The sequence below is a fragment of the Nicotiana attenuata genome, chromosome 11, assembly GCF_001879085.1.
Source record: "Nicotiana attenuata strain UT chromosome 11, NIATTr2, whole genome shotgun sequence".
Lineage (NCBI taxonomy): Eukaryota > Viridiplantae > Streptophyta > Magnoliopsida > Solanales > Solanaceae > Nicotiana > Nicotiana attenuata.
Genome location: NC_031999.1, coordinates 14,278,613 through 14,295,898, shown reverse-complemented (window position 1 = coordinate 14,295,898; position 17,286 = coordinate 14,278,613). Strand labels below are relative to the sequence as shown.

Below are 17,286 nucleotides of genomic sequence, written 5' to 3'. Positions count from 1 at the left end.
ATTCCTTGGCTTGTACCTTTCTCCAGAGATCACCGAGTCTAGTTTCAATGATGGCTTGTAGTCCAGAGGTCTGCTTACTCGACTCAGCTAAGTGTTCTGGGGTATAAACCCTGTCGGTTCTTATCACACCCTGCGCTGCAACTGTTTCTCCGAACTTGGCTTTTCCTTTCCTTCTTTCCTCGGCTGTGTAGTCCCACGGTATAGATTTTGTGTGGAACGGAGTTACGGCTGTCATTGCTACTGGAATAGGCACCCTTGCCTTGGAAGGTAATACAGCAACTTCAAAGCGCTCAGGCGTCTTTGGGGACCCAAACTCGACCTCAATTGTTGTTGGCGTCTTTGCGGAGGCTGGTGCTTCAAACTCAAGCGGTATGGACATGTTCACCTCAACATCTTCAGAAAGCTGAATTTGGACTATAATCGGGTTAAGAGTGATTGTTGGTTTCTTTGGATCGTCACCTTCCGTGATCAAAACGATTGATCCTTTGGGATCCCAATCATCTTCTATTTCAATCATATGAACACTTCCACCCTTGTGGTATGGTAGCGGGTTGCTGCGAACATTTGAAGGCTCATTTGCCGCGATAATCTTGTTGTCAATCAAAGCCTGGATCTTGTCCTTCAGGGAGTGGCATTCATCAATGGTATGCCCCTTCATGCCAGAATGGTATGCACAGGTTTTATTTGGGTTGACCCATTGGGAAGGGTTTTCAGGGATTATGGCAGGGATAGGGGTGACATATCCAGCAGTTTTGAGTCTTTCATACAACTGGTCGATTGGTTCAGCAATGGCGGTATACTGTTTGGGAGGTCTGCGGTCGAAATTTGGTTGAGGCCTAGGAAAGTTTTGGCGAGTGGGAGGTGATTGATAGTGGGATGGTTGAGTGTTGTAAGCTTGGTAGACGTGTGCGAGTTGGGAATATCGGAGTTAAACAGGTTGGTATGTAGGAGGTGGAGGCGATTGATAGGTGGGTGGTGGAGTTTGGTAGGAAGGTGCGGGTGTTTGGAAATTTGGACTGGCCAGATTCTTGATAAGAGAGTCTTTGTCATCAGACTCAGGTGTGCTTGAGGCGGGCTGAATAGGGTGTAGTATGGTTTCCACATAGATGGGGGTGTTGTGGTGATGATCATTTGTGGATTTCAGTGGTTCGGGGATGAGCAGTGGGGTGTTGCTTGAAGTGTGGCATGTGGCAGTGGTGATGGGGAGTGGGTTGGTTTTGTGGCTTCGGGATGTTTTGAGGAGGTATGGGATTTTGAGTGTTGGGGAAGCTGATATCCGGGGTAGTGAGGGAAAATGACAAGCTTGCCAAGTTCCGAACTTGGTCCAATTCTTCCTGAAATTTCAATAACTTTTGTTCGAGTTGGGAGGCACTTTCCTTGGAAACCTGAATACCCTGAGAAGTCTCTACCCTTTCAACTGAGCTTTCCTTTCTGATGTTGCTCAAATCTTCCATCTTTCCTTTGTTCTTATTTTTGATAAGACTCGGAGGAGGAGGAGGCGGAGGACCCTTGGATCTTGTGGAATATCATGACGATGCCAGAGTGCGCGAACTAACCTTTGGGGAGGGGAATAAGCAAAAGTAAAAACAAAAGGTAACAAGTTAGTAGGGGCTATAAGGAAAGATGTTGCAATATTTAAACACACAGTGCAGGAAATATAAAACGTGTCCTAATTTTGGGGACCTTGTTGTGCCCGAGGTAGGCCTAACGACAAGTAAATTTGGAGAACTTAGAATGCTAAATGCCTCATTTTATTGATAAGAAAATAAGACGAATCCCAAAACGACACCAAATAACATGGAATAAAATGCCACTAGTGGCCATAGGCCTTATTGCATTTCAAAGGAAAAGATAAACTCCTATCTATTTGGTCCCAGAAGGACCTTCCCCAGATTCGGCAGTGTTAGCTCCCTCGTACAGCTCTCCCAGCTCGCGTAGTCCTAGCAGCAAGTAAGCCCTGGCCAGATGTCCGCCTTCGGTTCCTTCAGCATTTTGGCAGTCTTCGACCCTTTTAAGAAGTAGAGTGTAAATCTTTTCACCAGCTTAGCAATCTTGGGTGGATGTTGGTAACCATACCGAATCTGGGGACTTCGTGCCTCATTTTCTGCAAAACAAAAAGTTAGGCCCTTTCCCCCACCAGACTCGACTATTTAATATCAATAATTAGCATAACAAGCATTTAGTTCTCCAAATGAATGCACAGAACGTGATAGTGTCCGTTTGGGTTTCAAGGAAACCCAGTGGACTTTGGACAAGGATATCTTAAAGAGTCAATATGCAGACAACATAACTGACTCGGCTAGGTTTGACCATGATGCATGTACAATTAAACGGAGCAAGGTTTCTATGTGGTGTTAGACTGGTACCCTTGAGCGGACAACTCAAGAGGGAAAGGCGCGGAACTGTCGACTACACCGTTGATCGACTGGTTTTACCGCAAATATGCCTTTGCCGGATTTAGGGGTGATAATATCGGAAGAGCGCAACCACTCATTATAAGCGTTGCGATGGTATTTTGTTTGGCACGAGTGGAATATGATGTCGAATATGCAATTACAAGAATGAAACAAGTTGTCACGTATTTGCATGTTCATAAAGTAATGATTACAATAATTGCTCATAATTACAATAGTATTTAAGGAAAGCAGTAAAAGAGAGCATTAAAGAAAAGAAAACAAAGAGTCAAGTCAGTTTTGTAGTAGAAAAGAGATAAAGACATTAAATAAATGCAATAAAGATGCAATAAAGTCACAAGTAGCATAAAATGGTAAAAGCCGAAAGAAATCTCCAGCAGAGTCGCCATGCTGTCGATGCCCCCTTTTTCTAAAGGCGAAATCGGGTTTATGACATTTGGGCGGACAACTCTATTCCTTTTGGGAATTTGGGTTTGAGATTTAGAAGAGTCGCCACCAAATGATTAAGTGCATTAGGACACTAAGAAATTAAAAGAGATGAAGAACTAGAGAATGGGTAAGGGCTTGAAATTATCTTAGAGGGAAGGTGTTAGGCACCCCCCAAGATCCACTAGTGTGGTTCCCGGCCATGCTACAATTGTGACTTTAAAACAAGTAAACATACAAGACAATTTCCACACACAACGATTACAAGTAGGGGAATGTATAAAGGTTAAGTAACAAGCTGAAGTTTGGGATTTAGGCAATTTCATAGTTGTTTAAAGAATATATAAGTGCTTAAAAATGGGGATCATATAACGGGTGCAAATAATCAGACAAAGAGATGAAAAGGACGGAAATTTGGAAGAGAAAACAGTGCTGGAAATTAAAAGAGGTTTTAAATGATTTAAAGCGAAATACAAGGTTTAAAGAACTGAAAGATTGATAGTTTAAAGAAAATTCAGAAAAAGTACATAAAGAGGGAGGGTGTCCCAGGCTTATAAATAACATGGATCATCCACGCAACACCCGGTAACCAATTATACGCGTGGTGTTATCGCGTGATCATCATATCCATGTCTACCCTTTCCCACCCCATTAAGGTACTAGAACGCGGAATAGTCTCGTTACTTATTGCATGCTACTACTCGTCCCAATCCTATCAGTCCCGGAGGCAGTTGGGACTACTATTCCTAAAGGGAAGGGATATTGGCTTCTGAAGTTTTAAAAGGACAAAATCTAGTGAGACAAACAAAACATATAAGTGCAGTTAAAGGGAAGACACATAGTAGTTAAGGCTCAAATAGACCTCCTCATTCAAAGCAGAAATTATTTAGCATGACTTGCAAGTGATGGTTAGGTCTTTAATTAAACTTAAACGAAAGGGGGTGGCTGATTTATCACATATTTTCAGATAAGAAGTCCGAATTAGGCTTGCCTGCTAGTTGTAATTATTAAAGACTGGTATAATTAATTGATTACATAATAGTTTGCCTAGGTGAGACCTATAGGAATGATCTCTAACAAGGTAATACATACTGACTTTAAGGAAGGATTACTGATTTTATAGATGAACCAATTCTGCAGATTTTAACAATATCATTATTGATTTTAGACTCACAGATGAATCAGATTTAAACGATCGCTCCTATAGACATGAATTCTAAGCGTTACTAATTTTAAACGGTTATGTAAGTACATGGATCCTATAAGCATGGTATCTAGGATGCAATTGATTATTCCTTAACCTATGGATTGTTTGCCTAATGTCATATGCATGTGCAGAAAATGCAGAAACTTATAGGCATGGCTTCTATATGTTGAAATGCAAAATCTTATAGGCACGACTTCTATATGCTGAAATAAAATAAATTATAGGCAGGATGCAGCATTTAAACAAACTATAGGCAAGATTTCTATATGCAGTATTGAGACAAACTATAGGTAGGATATCTATATGAAAAATCTATCTCTATATGCAGAAACATAAAGGAAAGTGTTGTGGTTGCGGAAATAAAGACCTAAAACATGATTTCTACCCCATATGAATAACATAAGAGACCCTCCCCCATTGTTTACAATACACCCCATAAGTATTAAAAAATTATTACAACTTGAATGAATCCAGAAAAGTAAATAAAATTACATCAGAGATTAAAATTCCAACCAAGGAGAGCCTAATTCAGACTTCTAGTCTGAAACATAAAATAAACCAACTTCCAAAGATCAGATTTCCAAAGCCTTTCTCATCCTTTGGGTGTGTCAAGGTTCCAAGGAGCTTCATGAACTCCAGGCAGTGCTTACACCCAATTACATTTGCAGGATCAGATTATGGTGCAGTGTGGAATGGCCAACCTCCAATGTCCAAGTTCAGAGGGAACTCAAGATCCCCAAGGCATGGCTCATAGGAGGGGGGAGGAACTTAGAGTCTAAGAGTAAGTGTAAGTGCAGTAGAGGGGGAATGAGGGAAAGTCGTGAAAAACTAGTGGTCATGCCCAGCAATTGGGATGCTGGCACACCGCTGACCAGCCTGTCAGCTTAAATTGGGAGTTAGGACCTATTGAAGGTCAGGTTCAGACCTGGGCAGCAATTTGGATGCTGCCAGGCCATGAACTTTAACTTAGCACACATAGGGGAATGTGGGTATGGGGATTTTATAGCAAGCAGTAAACATAAAAGAAAGAACATGCTTAATGCAGAGTATAAACAACAAAGTAAACCGGAACATGGAAACTGTAAAGTAAACACATAGGGAAGGAGCTGAAATTAAATTGGGACATACCAGTTTTAGGGAAAACAGGTAAGTAAAACAGCAATCTTGAAAAGCCAAATTGCAAAGCAGTACAAAAGTCTCAGCAGAGAGTAGAGAGTTTGAAAAGGTATTGTGATTGGAAATTCAAAGTTCAAGAGTTGCAAAGTTTTTCAAAGCTTAAATCTTAAAGCTTGTTTCAATGCAGAAGGGTCGAGCCCTTTTTATAGTGTAGCAAATAAGCAAGAAAAGGTAAGGAAATATCATTGTGATCAGTCTCCCTTTAGTTAAGGGATTCTGATTTCAAACGGGCCTAGTAGTATAATAAAGGGTAAGTACATAGAAGCTATTTAAGGCAACCAACTAGCAGTATACGATTTGTAAAAAGAAGGAAAGGGAATCAAACAATAAAAATTAAAAATTCAGACCTTTACTCGAATGAATCAAGTCAAGAAAAGGGGTAAAGAAAGGTTCAATTAGCGAAAACCAGTAACAATCAGGTGAACACAATTAAAGGAATCCGGAATCAATTAGTAGTTGGCAAAGCCTTTTTTGAAAGAAGAGTTCTCATATATAAACACACAAATATGTAAATCAAGAAGCGACTGTCAAGTTATTTAAAGAGGATTTTAATCAAAGAGAAGTTCAGAAACATGGGCAAAAGATACAGGTTCGACCTGCAGACTCATAGTGAGTCTGAGAGTCCAGGGTCCCAATGTGGAACCCTGACTCGAACACAAAACATAAATCCTCAAAAGGAAACCCCCAAATCCTAGGGTTTCACGATTGACTCAGACATGGAGGTGAGAAAACAAGCCATTTGTTTCAAAGTCTCAACACAACAGATATGAGAGCATGCTTGAACGACAAAGGGAGAAAAATTATGAAGAACATACTTGAGGAAACTCAGAACCTAAACGAGTTCAGAACAAGGAAATAATACAACTTGAACACAAGTAGGTGAAGCATGTAAGAACATAAACAGAGTAAAAAAATCAAATAACTTTAACGGTAGGCACGTATAGCAGAAGAGTAGTGAAAACATAGCAGAGATTAACAGGAGTAGAAAAGAAGAGGTAAACGACAATACATGCAAAAAATAAAAGAAATCATACGAACAAGGCATAAACAAACACACATAAAGCAAAGAAGAAAAAGAATCAGAAAGATTTTTTCAAAAATCCTTGCAGAAACCCTAAAAAATCGGAGAGAAACTATTTTTGATAAAAACTTTTGGGGAAAACATTCTAGATGGCAAGAAAAGCATAGACATAGTACAGATCTAAACAAATAACGGTGAAAGAACCTCGAATGGCTTAGGGTTTCGGAGAAACCCTAAAAATGAGAAAGGCTTGAGACAGGTCCGATCTTGAGTCGGTGAGGTCAAGAATCAGGCTCCTGAGTCTCGAATGTGCTGGAGCATGGCTGGAGAAGCCATGGAATCAAAGATCGGAGAAGATCGGAGGGAGAACCATCGAAGTCATCTTTCCAGACCTTGAACACCCAAGGTCTAATGGTGGAGAGGGTGGATAGAGACCATCCATGGTCTGGGAAGCCATGGATTCCGGTGAAAATTCGGTGAAAGAAGGTGGGAGGAGGCTAGGGTTTCGGAGAGTTGTTGAGAGGATTTGAGGGTGTTTTGGGGTTTCAGGGCGGCGGGTCCGGTAAGAATGAGGGGGATTAGGGTAGGTTGTTAGGTTAATTAAGGAAGGGTGAGTTTTGATCGTTGATCTTGAGTGATCAACGATCCAGATTTAAGTGGGTAGGTGGGGAACGGGTTGGGTCGTTTGGAATTGGGTCGTGGGTTGGGTCCAAATTGAAACTGGGCTGGTTTAATTGGGTAGAATTGGGCCGATTAGGGGCTAAAATTGAAATAAAATGGGGCTGTAATTGAAATAGAGATGGGGCTAAATATTAAATAGCTAGTTTTACCCTTTTATTTATAAAAAAATAGTAAAAAAATGATTTTTAAAACTAATTAAAAATACTGAAACAATTAATAATGTATATTTAAAAATACTGAACCCAATTTTATAATTATAAAATGCTATTAATGCTACAATAGGCTAAAATTGCAATTGTATGTAATTTAGCTTACAAAATGCCAAATAAATTTATAAAAAAAAAATTACCTTAAATATATTTGGTATAAATATGAGAATAAAATAGGTTATTCACCAATATTGATGGTTTTGGGAATAATTACTAATTTTGTTGCTAAAATGGACAATAGATTAATTTTAAAAATCTTAAAAAATTAGGAAAAATACCAAAACACTTAGGTATGCTTATATATTCGTATATATACTATTTTTGAAAGTATTTTGTATATAAAAAATTATATAGGGAAAAATTGGGTATCAACACTAATGCGGTTAGCAGTTTAGTTGTTTCCATTGCTGATAATTTTGGCGATTTGTTAGACTTACCTAGTCGTAGAGACTAGCTGCCGTCACGACATGTCTTGGAGAGATGTTTGGGTTGTGACACAAGCGCGATGCCCCAAGCGCCTCCCCAGTGGAGAACTTCAGAGGGTTGAATTTTACACTCTGCAGAAATTTTGACTACCACCTTGTGCCCCACGGCGCGCCTCGCAGCGTGGTAGCACAATTTTCTCTGAGTAAATTTTCTTCTCACTCTTTGTTATCCGGACTTGGTCCTCGACCCCTGAAGCGGTCCCTGATGAATTCCTTAGGCTTTTACTCAAACTTCAAAGGTCCAACTTGTTCGATTAGTTCCAATTTATCTTAATAGCTCAAAATCATTTCCTTTAAGGCATAAAACACGTAATAAGCATAAATCACCATCATTTAAGCTCAAACACAAGTAAAGTGCAGTAATTAAAGTGTAAACTATGACTAAAAATACAGGTTTCTAGCCTACTATCAACTCCCCACACTTAACCCATTGCTAGTGTAACACTCTACTAATTGAGCTCATTCAGTCAAGGATCAAGTACGACTTAAATTGGTTGTAATGTAGGCTACATGACGGGTATGATACAATTTGAATAATTGTGACTACACCTCCCTGAGCACTTTAATACATATAACTTCGCATTTCGACCGTACACTTATGTTAATCCAAACCCCAACCTTCATAATAACATTATGCTCCCAAGTTCTTTAAGCACAAAAGGATGAGAACTACCACTAGCAAGGAATCATTTTTTTTGAAAACAACTTTTCTTCTTTTTCCAATTCCCCACATGTGGCTCTCACTTTTTTCAAAATAGTGCACCTTTCTCCCTTTTCTATAGTTTCACTCAAAAACCCAACCACACCTCTACTTAGCTTTTAACAAGCTCATAAAAAATTTAAGTGCTCAAGAGAGGTAAAAAGGTTCAAACAGATAATCAATTCAAACAAAGGGGTCAGGCTTGTATTGTTGCCAAAATAGTAGGATTTCAGGATCTATGAGGTTAACTAAGATACATCACAATTAGGTGGGTCACATACATATCTCTGGCTCAATAAAGAAATGCCTCTATCACTTCCTAAACTGAACAAGACTGCTATTTCGCTCTGAAAACACACAGGTCAAGTTCTAGAATCAACTGACATGCACAGAATATCAAAATACCTCCCACACACATTAGCACACAACTCACTTAGTATCGGATCTATACCGACTCTCTGGTCAAAATAGTTAAACAATATCAAAATCAAATAATTTAAAGCACTTATACAAGAGTCAAGAAATGAGTTAGATGTCACAGCTAAGGCACTCACTACTCTCAAGGCACAACAAAGTCCATAATAGTTATCTCCATTTAATACCATAGCACAAGACTTCTCTATACCTAACAAAAGAAAAAAAAACTGACTATACCCGGTTCAAGCAAAATCCTTGGAAAAGAACCGCATCACAAAGAAAAATCAAGGGAAAATTATTACACTACCTAAGAAAACAAAATAAAAATAAATGGCTACTTTTTTTAATTTTTTCCAACTTTAATCCCTCAAAGACAGTTGAGGAAATCCATCGTCGAGAAAAGTTAATTTTTTTCTCAAATAACACTAACGAGAATGCACATGCAACTGAAGAGACGAAAAAAATACACACATATACATATTTACACACATTTGAAATTGTGTCATGTCGCTATAACATACAAATAAAAAGTAAGATGTAAAAGAAACTCCCCTGAATCATATAGTCTGGGTGTGAATCAAAGTCAGGATCCACTTTGCACGCCCGACCCAGTGCACACATCCATGCTGAGATTTTCTTTTCTGATTTTTTAGGGTACACCCTACACTTATCGTGCTTACTCTCTCCAGCTCACTCCTTGAGGGCCTTTGTATTGACTTCAGAGTATGCAGCCGACTCATCTCTAGGTGCCCCTATTACTTCCTTCATCTTTAACGCCACTCTTTCTTCCCCCACTCTTAGCATGAACTGTCTGTCCTAAATATCCAGAACAGATCTGCCATTAGCCAAGACAGGTCTCCCTAAAATCAAAGGGACTTCTCTATTCTCTTCCATGTTCACCACGGTGAAATCCACAGGGAACGCAAAATTATCCATCCGAACCATCACACCTTCCACTATTCCTTCAAGTATTATTGTGGCATGATCTTTCAGCTGCAGAGACACATGTGCATATTTGATTGGCCCAATCTCTCTCTCTTTCTCTCTCTCTCTCTCTCTCTCTAAAGCTTCTTGAAAATAGACAAGGGCAGAAGATTAATAGAAGCACCTGAATCACACAAAGAATTCTTAAAGTTAGGATTTCCTAAAGAGTAAGGTATACTAAAACTCCCTGGATCTCCACACTTTTGAGGGAGCTCATTTTGCAGAATAGCACTACAATGCTCTATGAGCTTGACAATCGATGTCTCTTCTACTTTTCGCTTGTTGGACAATATCTTCTTCATGAACTTGGCATATGCTGGAATTTGTGACTGCACCTATGTGAAAGGTAGATTAACATGCACCTGCTTGAGCAGTTCTAGAAAACGCCCAAATTGTTTGTCCAACTTCTCTCTTCTTTGCTTCTGGGGGGTAAAGCAAGCATGTATTTGCTTTCCTTAGTCTCCTTATTCATTGAATTCTCGTTCTTCGTCTTTTTAAGATATCATGTATTCCTCTTCTTCTTCAGACCATCATCTGGGTTTACCCTCACTTCACCTTCTTGATTTTCATTATTTTATGCTCCTCCATAGTCTTTACTTGTGTTCGAATCTACTCACCTTTTTGCTTTGCGATAGAATCTTTAAATACTTGGTCACTTTTCAAAGATACAACATTTATTATTTCTTTTCGATTCCTCTTGATATCGGCAGGGAGAGTTCCTGGAGCCTTCTCAGATAATAGATTAGCAAGTTGTCCCACCTGTCTTTCCAAGTTCTGAATAGTTGTGCCCTTTTCCCGGACAGTTGCAACATGAGTTTCAAGTCTCTCATTTATCTTAATAATAAAGGCCTTCATTATATCTTCCATGCTAGACTGATAGATCTGTTGAGGCTGGTAATGCTGCCTTTGCTGATTTAGAAAAACCTGGAGCTACTTGTCCCTGGGGTCTGGGGTTATTTTGTTGCCATGAATTCAAACTATCACCAGGTGAAATCCACAAAAAATGGGGTGCTTCTGGCTCATGGAGTTGAAGTTATTACTACTTTGGTAGTTTCCTCTATCAAAGCTTCCCAAAGCATTTACCACTTCATCTATAGTTGAGGTTTGACACTCATGCGTTGGATGACTCATTCCGTAAAAGTCACAAACTATGATGGCTGGATCTGGACCCTAGCTAAGGACAACTTTTTAATCTCTTTTGCCATGAAGTCTATCTGGCTTGGATAGAGGTATTGGAATCCACTTGATGTAACCCAACCTTTTTCCTTCTATCGTTATCATCTGCAAGCCATTGATTTGCATCTTCAGATAATTCATATAAATTTGCAACAATCTCCTGAGGATTTTTCTTCATAAGAGGATCTCCAACTGTGTTGTTTAGCGTCCTCTTACCAGAGGGTGTCATCCCATCCCAAAAATCTTGGAGTTGCATCCACAAATCATTTCTGTATCTTTCTTCTCGAAGTTGTGGATGTCTTCTCGAATTTTTCCTGTTTTTGTAGCCGAAAAATATTTTTCAAGGAACTTATTTGTCATGTCTTCCCAAGTTTGAATTGACCCAGTCGGCAAACTCCTCAACCAGTGCTTAGAATCATCCCTCAGTGAAAAAGGAAATGTCTTTAAATAATCTTTCGATACCCCGTTGTGCTAGAAGGTATTCATAATCTCATTAAAATCCATCAAATGTGTATTTGGATTTTCGTTAGGTTTGCCTCCGAAGACACAATTGTTCTAAATTGTCTGAAGAGCCCTTGCTTGATCTCAAAATTATTGGTTGCAATCGTAGGAGGTCGCATACTAGATACTCTTTGGTTGGAGACTATCCTGGCATAGTCTCCCAGTGATCGTCCAGGCCTCGTCATATTATTTTCAAATTCGTCTTCAACCAGAGGTCGGTTTAGGTTGAATCTTTATCCTCCATTCCCATCAACTGTTTCATCATCTCTGAGAGCTACTTCAGTAGCTGCCCGTGCGACTTCTTCTTGTTGGGCTGCTTCCCCTACAGCCAAATCAACTACCTCCTTACCATTTTTAGCATGTTCTCTTGGGTTAAAGATTGCCCCAAGAATTTTGTCCGGCGAGTTCTTTCTCTTTCCTCAAATGTTGCAGATGCCTTTTCACCTTTAGTTCATATGGAATCACTTCTTTTGAAGAAGATCGAGTCATACACCGGAGAAATTAAACTTGTTTCCTGCACACAAGTAAGAAAAACATGAATACAAGAAAATAAAATTGGTTCCTAAATTAGCACCAAAAACTATTTTGAACACTATTGACTGCCAAACCCCAGCAACGACGCCAAAATTTGACGAGCACAAGACTCAACACAAAATTAATGCTCGCTAGCCAAGATAGTATAGTTTAATTATCATCACAAGGATAGATTAAACAATATTCAAGTATTTTCTGGCTTAAACGCTGTTCAGGATGATTTACACTTTGATTTGAATGATAATGAACTAAAATTAACTATTAAAACTAAAAAAATTAACAATTGATCACGGAGAATATGAACTGAGAAACATAGAAATATCAGTGGGAGAAATAAGGATTGTGACAAGATAGGTGCAAGAGTTATTCGGTATCTAACTCTAGTTCAATTCACTATAATATTCTAATGATTCTCATGAATTCACTTGATGATTAGTTCAATCGTATAGCCAAGACTCCTCTCTCGATTAAATATTAACTCTACAAGGTAAACGAATATGAAGCACTATGAAGGTATGCAAGAATACATTAATGGATTACTCTTTAGGAAAATGTCTCTCGAATATTCTCCTAACTTGATTTAATCAACAATTCAACAACAATAACAAACCCAGTAGTTTCCCACAAGTGGGGTCTAGGGAGGGTAGGATGTACGCAGCCTTACCCCTACCGTGGAAAGGTAGAGAGGTTGTTTCCGATAGGCCCTCAGCTAGAGAATGGCTGAAACTAAAAAGGTAATTGCAACAAATAGGAATAACAGCAAGATAAAATAAGATCGAATCCAAGAACGCAGTGAAACACTAGGTAGTAATACCAATCTATGAGTAAAAAGATATCATACAAACACCAACTAGCGAACTGAGTAAGACAAAGATAAAATGCCGACTACTTACAAAACTTCCACCCTAGTCTTTGACCTTCACACCCTCCTATCTAGGTCCATGTCCTCAGTCAGCTCCAGCTGCGCCATGTCCCGCCTAATAACCTCTTCCCATGACTTCTGAGGCCTACCTCTACCCCTCCTACTACCCACCAAGGCTAACCTCTCGCACCTTCTAACGGGGGCTTCCAAACTTCTCCTCTTGACATGCCCAAACCATCTCAACCTCGCGTCCCGCATCTTATCCTTCACAGGGGCCACTCCCATCTTTTCATGAATAACTTCATTCCTAATCTTATCAAACCGGGTATGCCCACACATCCACCTTAATATCCTCATCTCAGCTACTTTTAGCTTCTAGGTATGAGAATTCTTGACCGACCAACACTCTGCTCCATACAACATAGTCGGTCTAACTACAACCTTGTAGAACCTACCTTTAAGTCTCAGTGGCACATTCTTAACACAGAAGACACCGGAAGCGAGCCTCCACTTCATCTATCCTGCTCCGATACGATGCATGACATCTTCATCAATCTCCCTGTTACCTTGTATTATAGATCCAACATACTTGAAACTACTTCTCTTGGGATGACTTGCATATCAAAGCTCACCTCCATATCCTCTTCCTAGATACCGTTGCTAAACTTGCACTCCAAGTATTCCATCTTGGTCCTGCTCAACTTGAAACCCTTAGACTTTAAGGTCTGCCTCCAAACCTCCAGCCTCTCATAAACACCACCTTGTATCTCGTCAATTAAGATTATGTCATCAGCCAATAACATACACCATGGCACCTCACCTTGAATGTGTCTCGTCAATGCGTCCATTGCCAAGGAAATATAAATGGACTAAGAGATGATCCTTGGTGCAACTCCATCACAACTGGAAAGTGTTCCGAGTTTCCTCCCTCTATCCTAAACCGAGTCTTAGCTTCATCATAAATGTCCTTAATCACCCTAATGTAGGCTACTAGAACCCCTTTAGCCTCCAAGCATCGGCGAAGCACCTCTCTCTGGACTTTGTCACAAGCTTTCTCTAGGTCAATAAACACCATGTGCAAATCCTTCTTCACTTCCCTATAACGCTCAACCAATTTTCTCACAAGGTGAATGGCTTCCACAGTCAAACGCCCTGGCATGAAACCGAACTGGTTTTTAAAATAGACACACTGGTCCTCACCTTCACTTCAACCACCCTCTCCCAAACTTTCATCGTATGGCGAAGTAGCTTAATCCCCCTATAATTATTGCAACTTTGGATATCGCCCTTGTTCTTATACAGTGGAATCATCGTACTCAACCTCCATTTATTGGGCATCTTCTTTGTCCTAAAAATGACATTGAACAGCCTAGTGAGCCACTCCAAACCTGCCCTACCCACATTCTTCCAAAATTCCACAGGGATTTTATCTGGTCCGGTAGCTCTACCCCTGTGCATCTTACGCATAGTCCCCTCAACCTCCTCTACTCTTATGCGCCTAAAATACCTAAAATCCCGGAGCATCTCGGAGTACTCCAAGTTGCCCAGCACAATGTCCCTATCACCCACTTCATTCAGGAGTTTATGGAAATATGTCTGCCATTTTTGTCTAATCTGAGCCTCTTCCATCAAAACTCTACTGTCCTCGTCTTTGATACACTTAACTTGGTCCAGATCATGGGTCTTCCTCTCTCTCACCTTGGCTATCCTATATAGCTTTTTATCCCTGCCTTTGGCCCCAAGCTCTTCATACAAACGCTCAAACACCATAGTCTTAGCCGTAGTAACCGCTAACTTCTCCTCCTTCTTAGCCCTCCTATACCCCTCCTTGTTCATCATTTTCACTATGCTCTCTATAAGCTTCAAGTATGCTGCTTTCCTAGCTTCCACTTTCTCTTGTACCTCTTCACTCCACCACCAGTCACCTTTGTGGTTGCCAGAGAAACCTTTTGAGACCCCTAACACTTCTCTCGCGACTACTATAATATACTTCATCGTCGTTGTCCACATACAACTTGCGTCCCTACTGCTCCTCCAGGCTCCCATTGCCAGCAACTTCCTCCCCCCCCCCCCAAATCCTGCGCTTTGTCATTATTCAAAGCACCCTACCTGATCCTGGGTTGACCATACACAGCCCTTTTCTTCCTCTTCCTCACGATCTCTTAGTCCATCACAAATAACCTATGTTGAGTCATTAGATTCTTGCTTGGTATAACCTTGCAATCCATGAACATACTCCTATTGTACTTTTGGAGGAGTAGATAATCAATTTGAGTCTTGGCCAACGAACTATGAAAAGTGACCAAGTGCTCATCCCTCTTCAGAAAACACGAGTTTGGAAATGACCAAATCAAAGGCTTTAGCACATTCCAACAACGAAGTACCTCCTCCGTTCCTAACTCTAAAGCCGTCGTGCATACCATTATAACCCCCAGATGTCTCCCCAATGTGACCATTAAAGTCACCTCCTATTAATAACTTTTCGGTGTGCAGAATGCCACAGATCAACCTGTTAAGTTCTTCCCAGAAACGCCTCTTAATCTCCTCGTCCAAACCCACTTGAGGTGCGTAAGCACTAATCACGCTAAAAGTAGACCCTCCCACCACCAACTTAATAGTGATCAGTCTGTCAGTCACCCTCCTAACATCTACCACTAGCTCCCTAAGATCCCTTTCAACCAAGATACCTACCTTATTCTTACCCTTCTCATGTTTAATTCCACAAACTCTTTCGATTACTTAAAAAAATCATTGAATTAAACCAAATGAAAATAATGCAAATATAATCACCCAAAATATTCCTCTTTCGATTAAATAATTCGATGTACAAAACTGCAATAAATTCAAAGCTCCACAAATAAATTCATGCAAAATAACTAGATTTAAAATTACCAAAATCAAGCAGACACTATATCCATCAAACTCTAAAGTAAAATACTCCATAATCATAGAGAAATTCATCACAAATAGAGATAAAGAATAAGAAAACATGAATTCAATCCAAACTCGGGTGTTGAGTTGCGGAAAGAATGATGAATTCTTGTGTCGTAGAGTCCCCAATGCTCTTCCAATCTTCCGTAAGTCAAAAGTCCCCTCAAAATCATGTTTTTGGTGTATTTATACCATGTAGAAATGGGTTCAGACGGAATGACCCTTTCCAAGCTGAAACGGGAAAGTACTCTGACAAAGATGCACATGCACAATGCCCCATGCGCCGCACAAGTAGAGAACTTCAGAGGGTTGATTTTTACACTCTATAGAAAATTACACTACCACCTTGCGCCCTGTAGTGCGCCAGCGATATGGTAGTGAAATATTCTCATAGTAAATTTTCTTCTAATTTTTTGATATTCAGACTTGGTCCTCGACCTCCGAACGCGATTCCGGTTTAATTCCTAGGGCTTTTACACATACTTCAAAGTTTCAACTTGTTCGATTTAGTTTCAATTAATCTTAGTAGCTCGAAATCATTTCCTGCAAGGCATAAAACACGTTGGAATAAATTGAGACACTTAGTCCCAAGGCTGGAAGCCTAAGTAGGAAAAGTTGATCGGATGTTGACTTATGTGTAAATGACTCCGGAATGGAGTTTCGATGGTTTCGATAGCTTCGTATGGTGATTTTGGAGTTAGGAGTGTTTTTGGATATCGATTTGGAGGTTCGTAGGTGGTTTTGGCTTGAATTGGCGAAAGTTGAAAAAGCTGAAGTTTGGAGAGTTGAGAAGTTTGATCGATAGTTGACTTTGTTGTTACCAAGTTCGAATTTTGGTTCTGGAAGTTGGAATAGGTCTGTGGTGTCATTTATGACTTGTGTGCAAAATTTGAGGTTAATCAGAATTGGTTTGATAGGTTTCGGCATCGATTTGTAGAAGTCGGAAATCCTTTAGTTTTATTACGCTTGAATTGGGATGCGATTCGTGTTTCTGATGTTATTTGATTTGATTTGAGGCCTCTACTATAGCTTTTAGGTTGACTTTTGACTCTGGATAAAGAACTTAGCCTTATCGTATGGAATCGATTCCTATAGCTTGTATTGACTGTACTAAGTTGTTTGTGGCTAGATTCGAGTCCTTCAGAGCCCGATTCACGAGGCAAGGGCTTGTTAGTGTAGAAATTTTCGCGATTTAAGGTATGTAACACTTCTAAGCTTTGTTATGAGGGTATGAATCCATGAAATACGTGTTATGTGATTGGTATTGAGGTGACGCACATGCTAGGTGACAGGCATGTGAGCGTGCACCGTGGTAATTGTGACTCGGTTGATTATGTGGTACCGTGTAGTTACCAATCCTTGTTGCTATTCATGTAATTTCCTATGTTTTAGAGTAATTGAGTTGCACACCATGATAGAAATCATTTTTAGGCTATATGCTTATTCTGTTGGGACCCACTGAGGTCATTCTTGCTATTGAATTATTTGCTTAAATTGCAATTGTGTACTCAGTCACATCTATCATTTGCATATCATATCTCAGTCTTTGTTGTCATTTATTG

General features: G+C 39.8%; 1 protein-coding gene across 1 annotated transcript; it reads right to left on the bottom strand.

Annotated features, from left to right (window-relative positions):
• On the bottom strand, nucleotides 13,629-14,839 carry LOC109234717. The gene is made up of 2 exons (XM_019400780.1): nucleotides 14,182-14,839; nucleotides 13,629-13,945 (listed from the first exon to the last, which is right to left on the bottom strand). The coding sequence occupies exons 1-2, from the start codon at nucleotides 14,837-14,839 to the stop codon at nucleotides 13,629-13,631; spliced, it is 975 nt and encodes a 324-aa protein (XP_019256325.1).

Coding starts and splice junctions, on each gene's coding strand:
- LOC109234717 (XM_019400780.1), bottom strand. CDS start 14,839: ATGGGAGCCTGGAGGAGCAGTAGGGACGCAAGTTGTATGTGGACAACG. Junction 13,946..14,181: donor GAAGAATGTGGGTAGGGCAG/GTTTGGAGTGGC, acceptor GTTTCATGCCAG/GGCGTTTGACTGTGGAAGCC.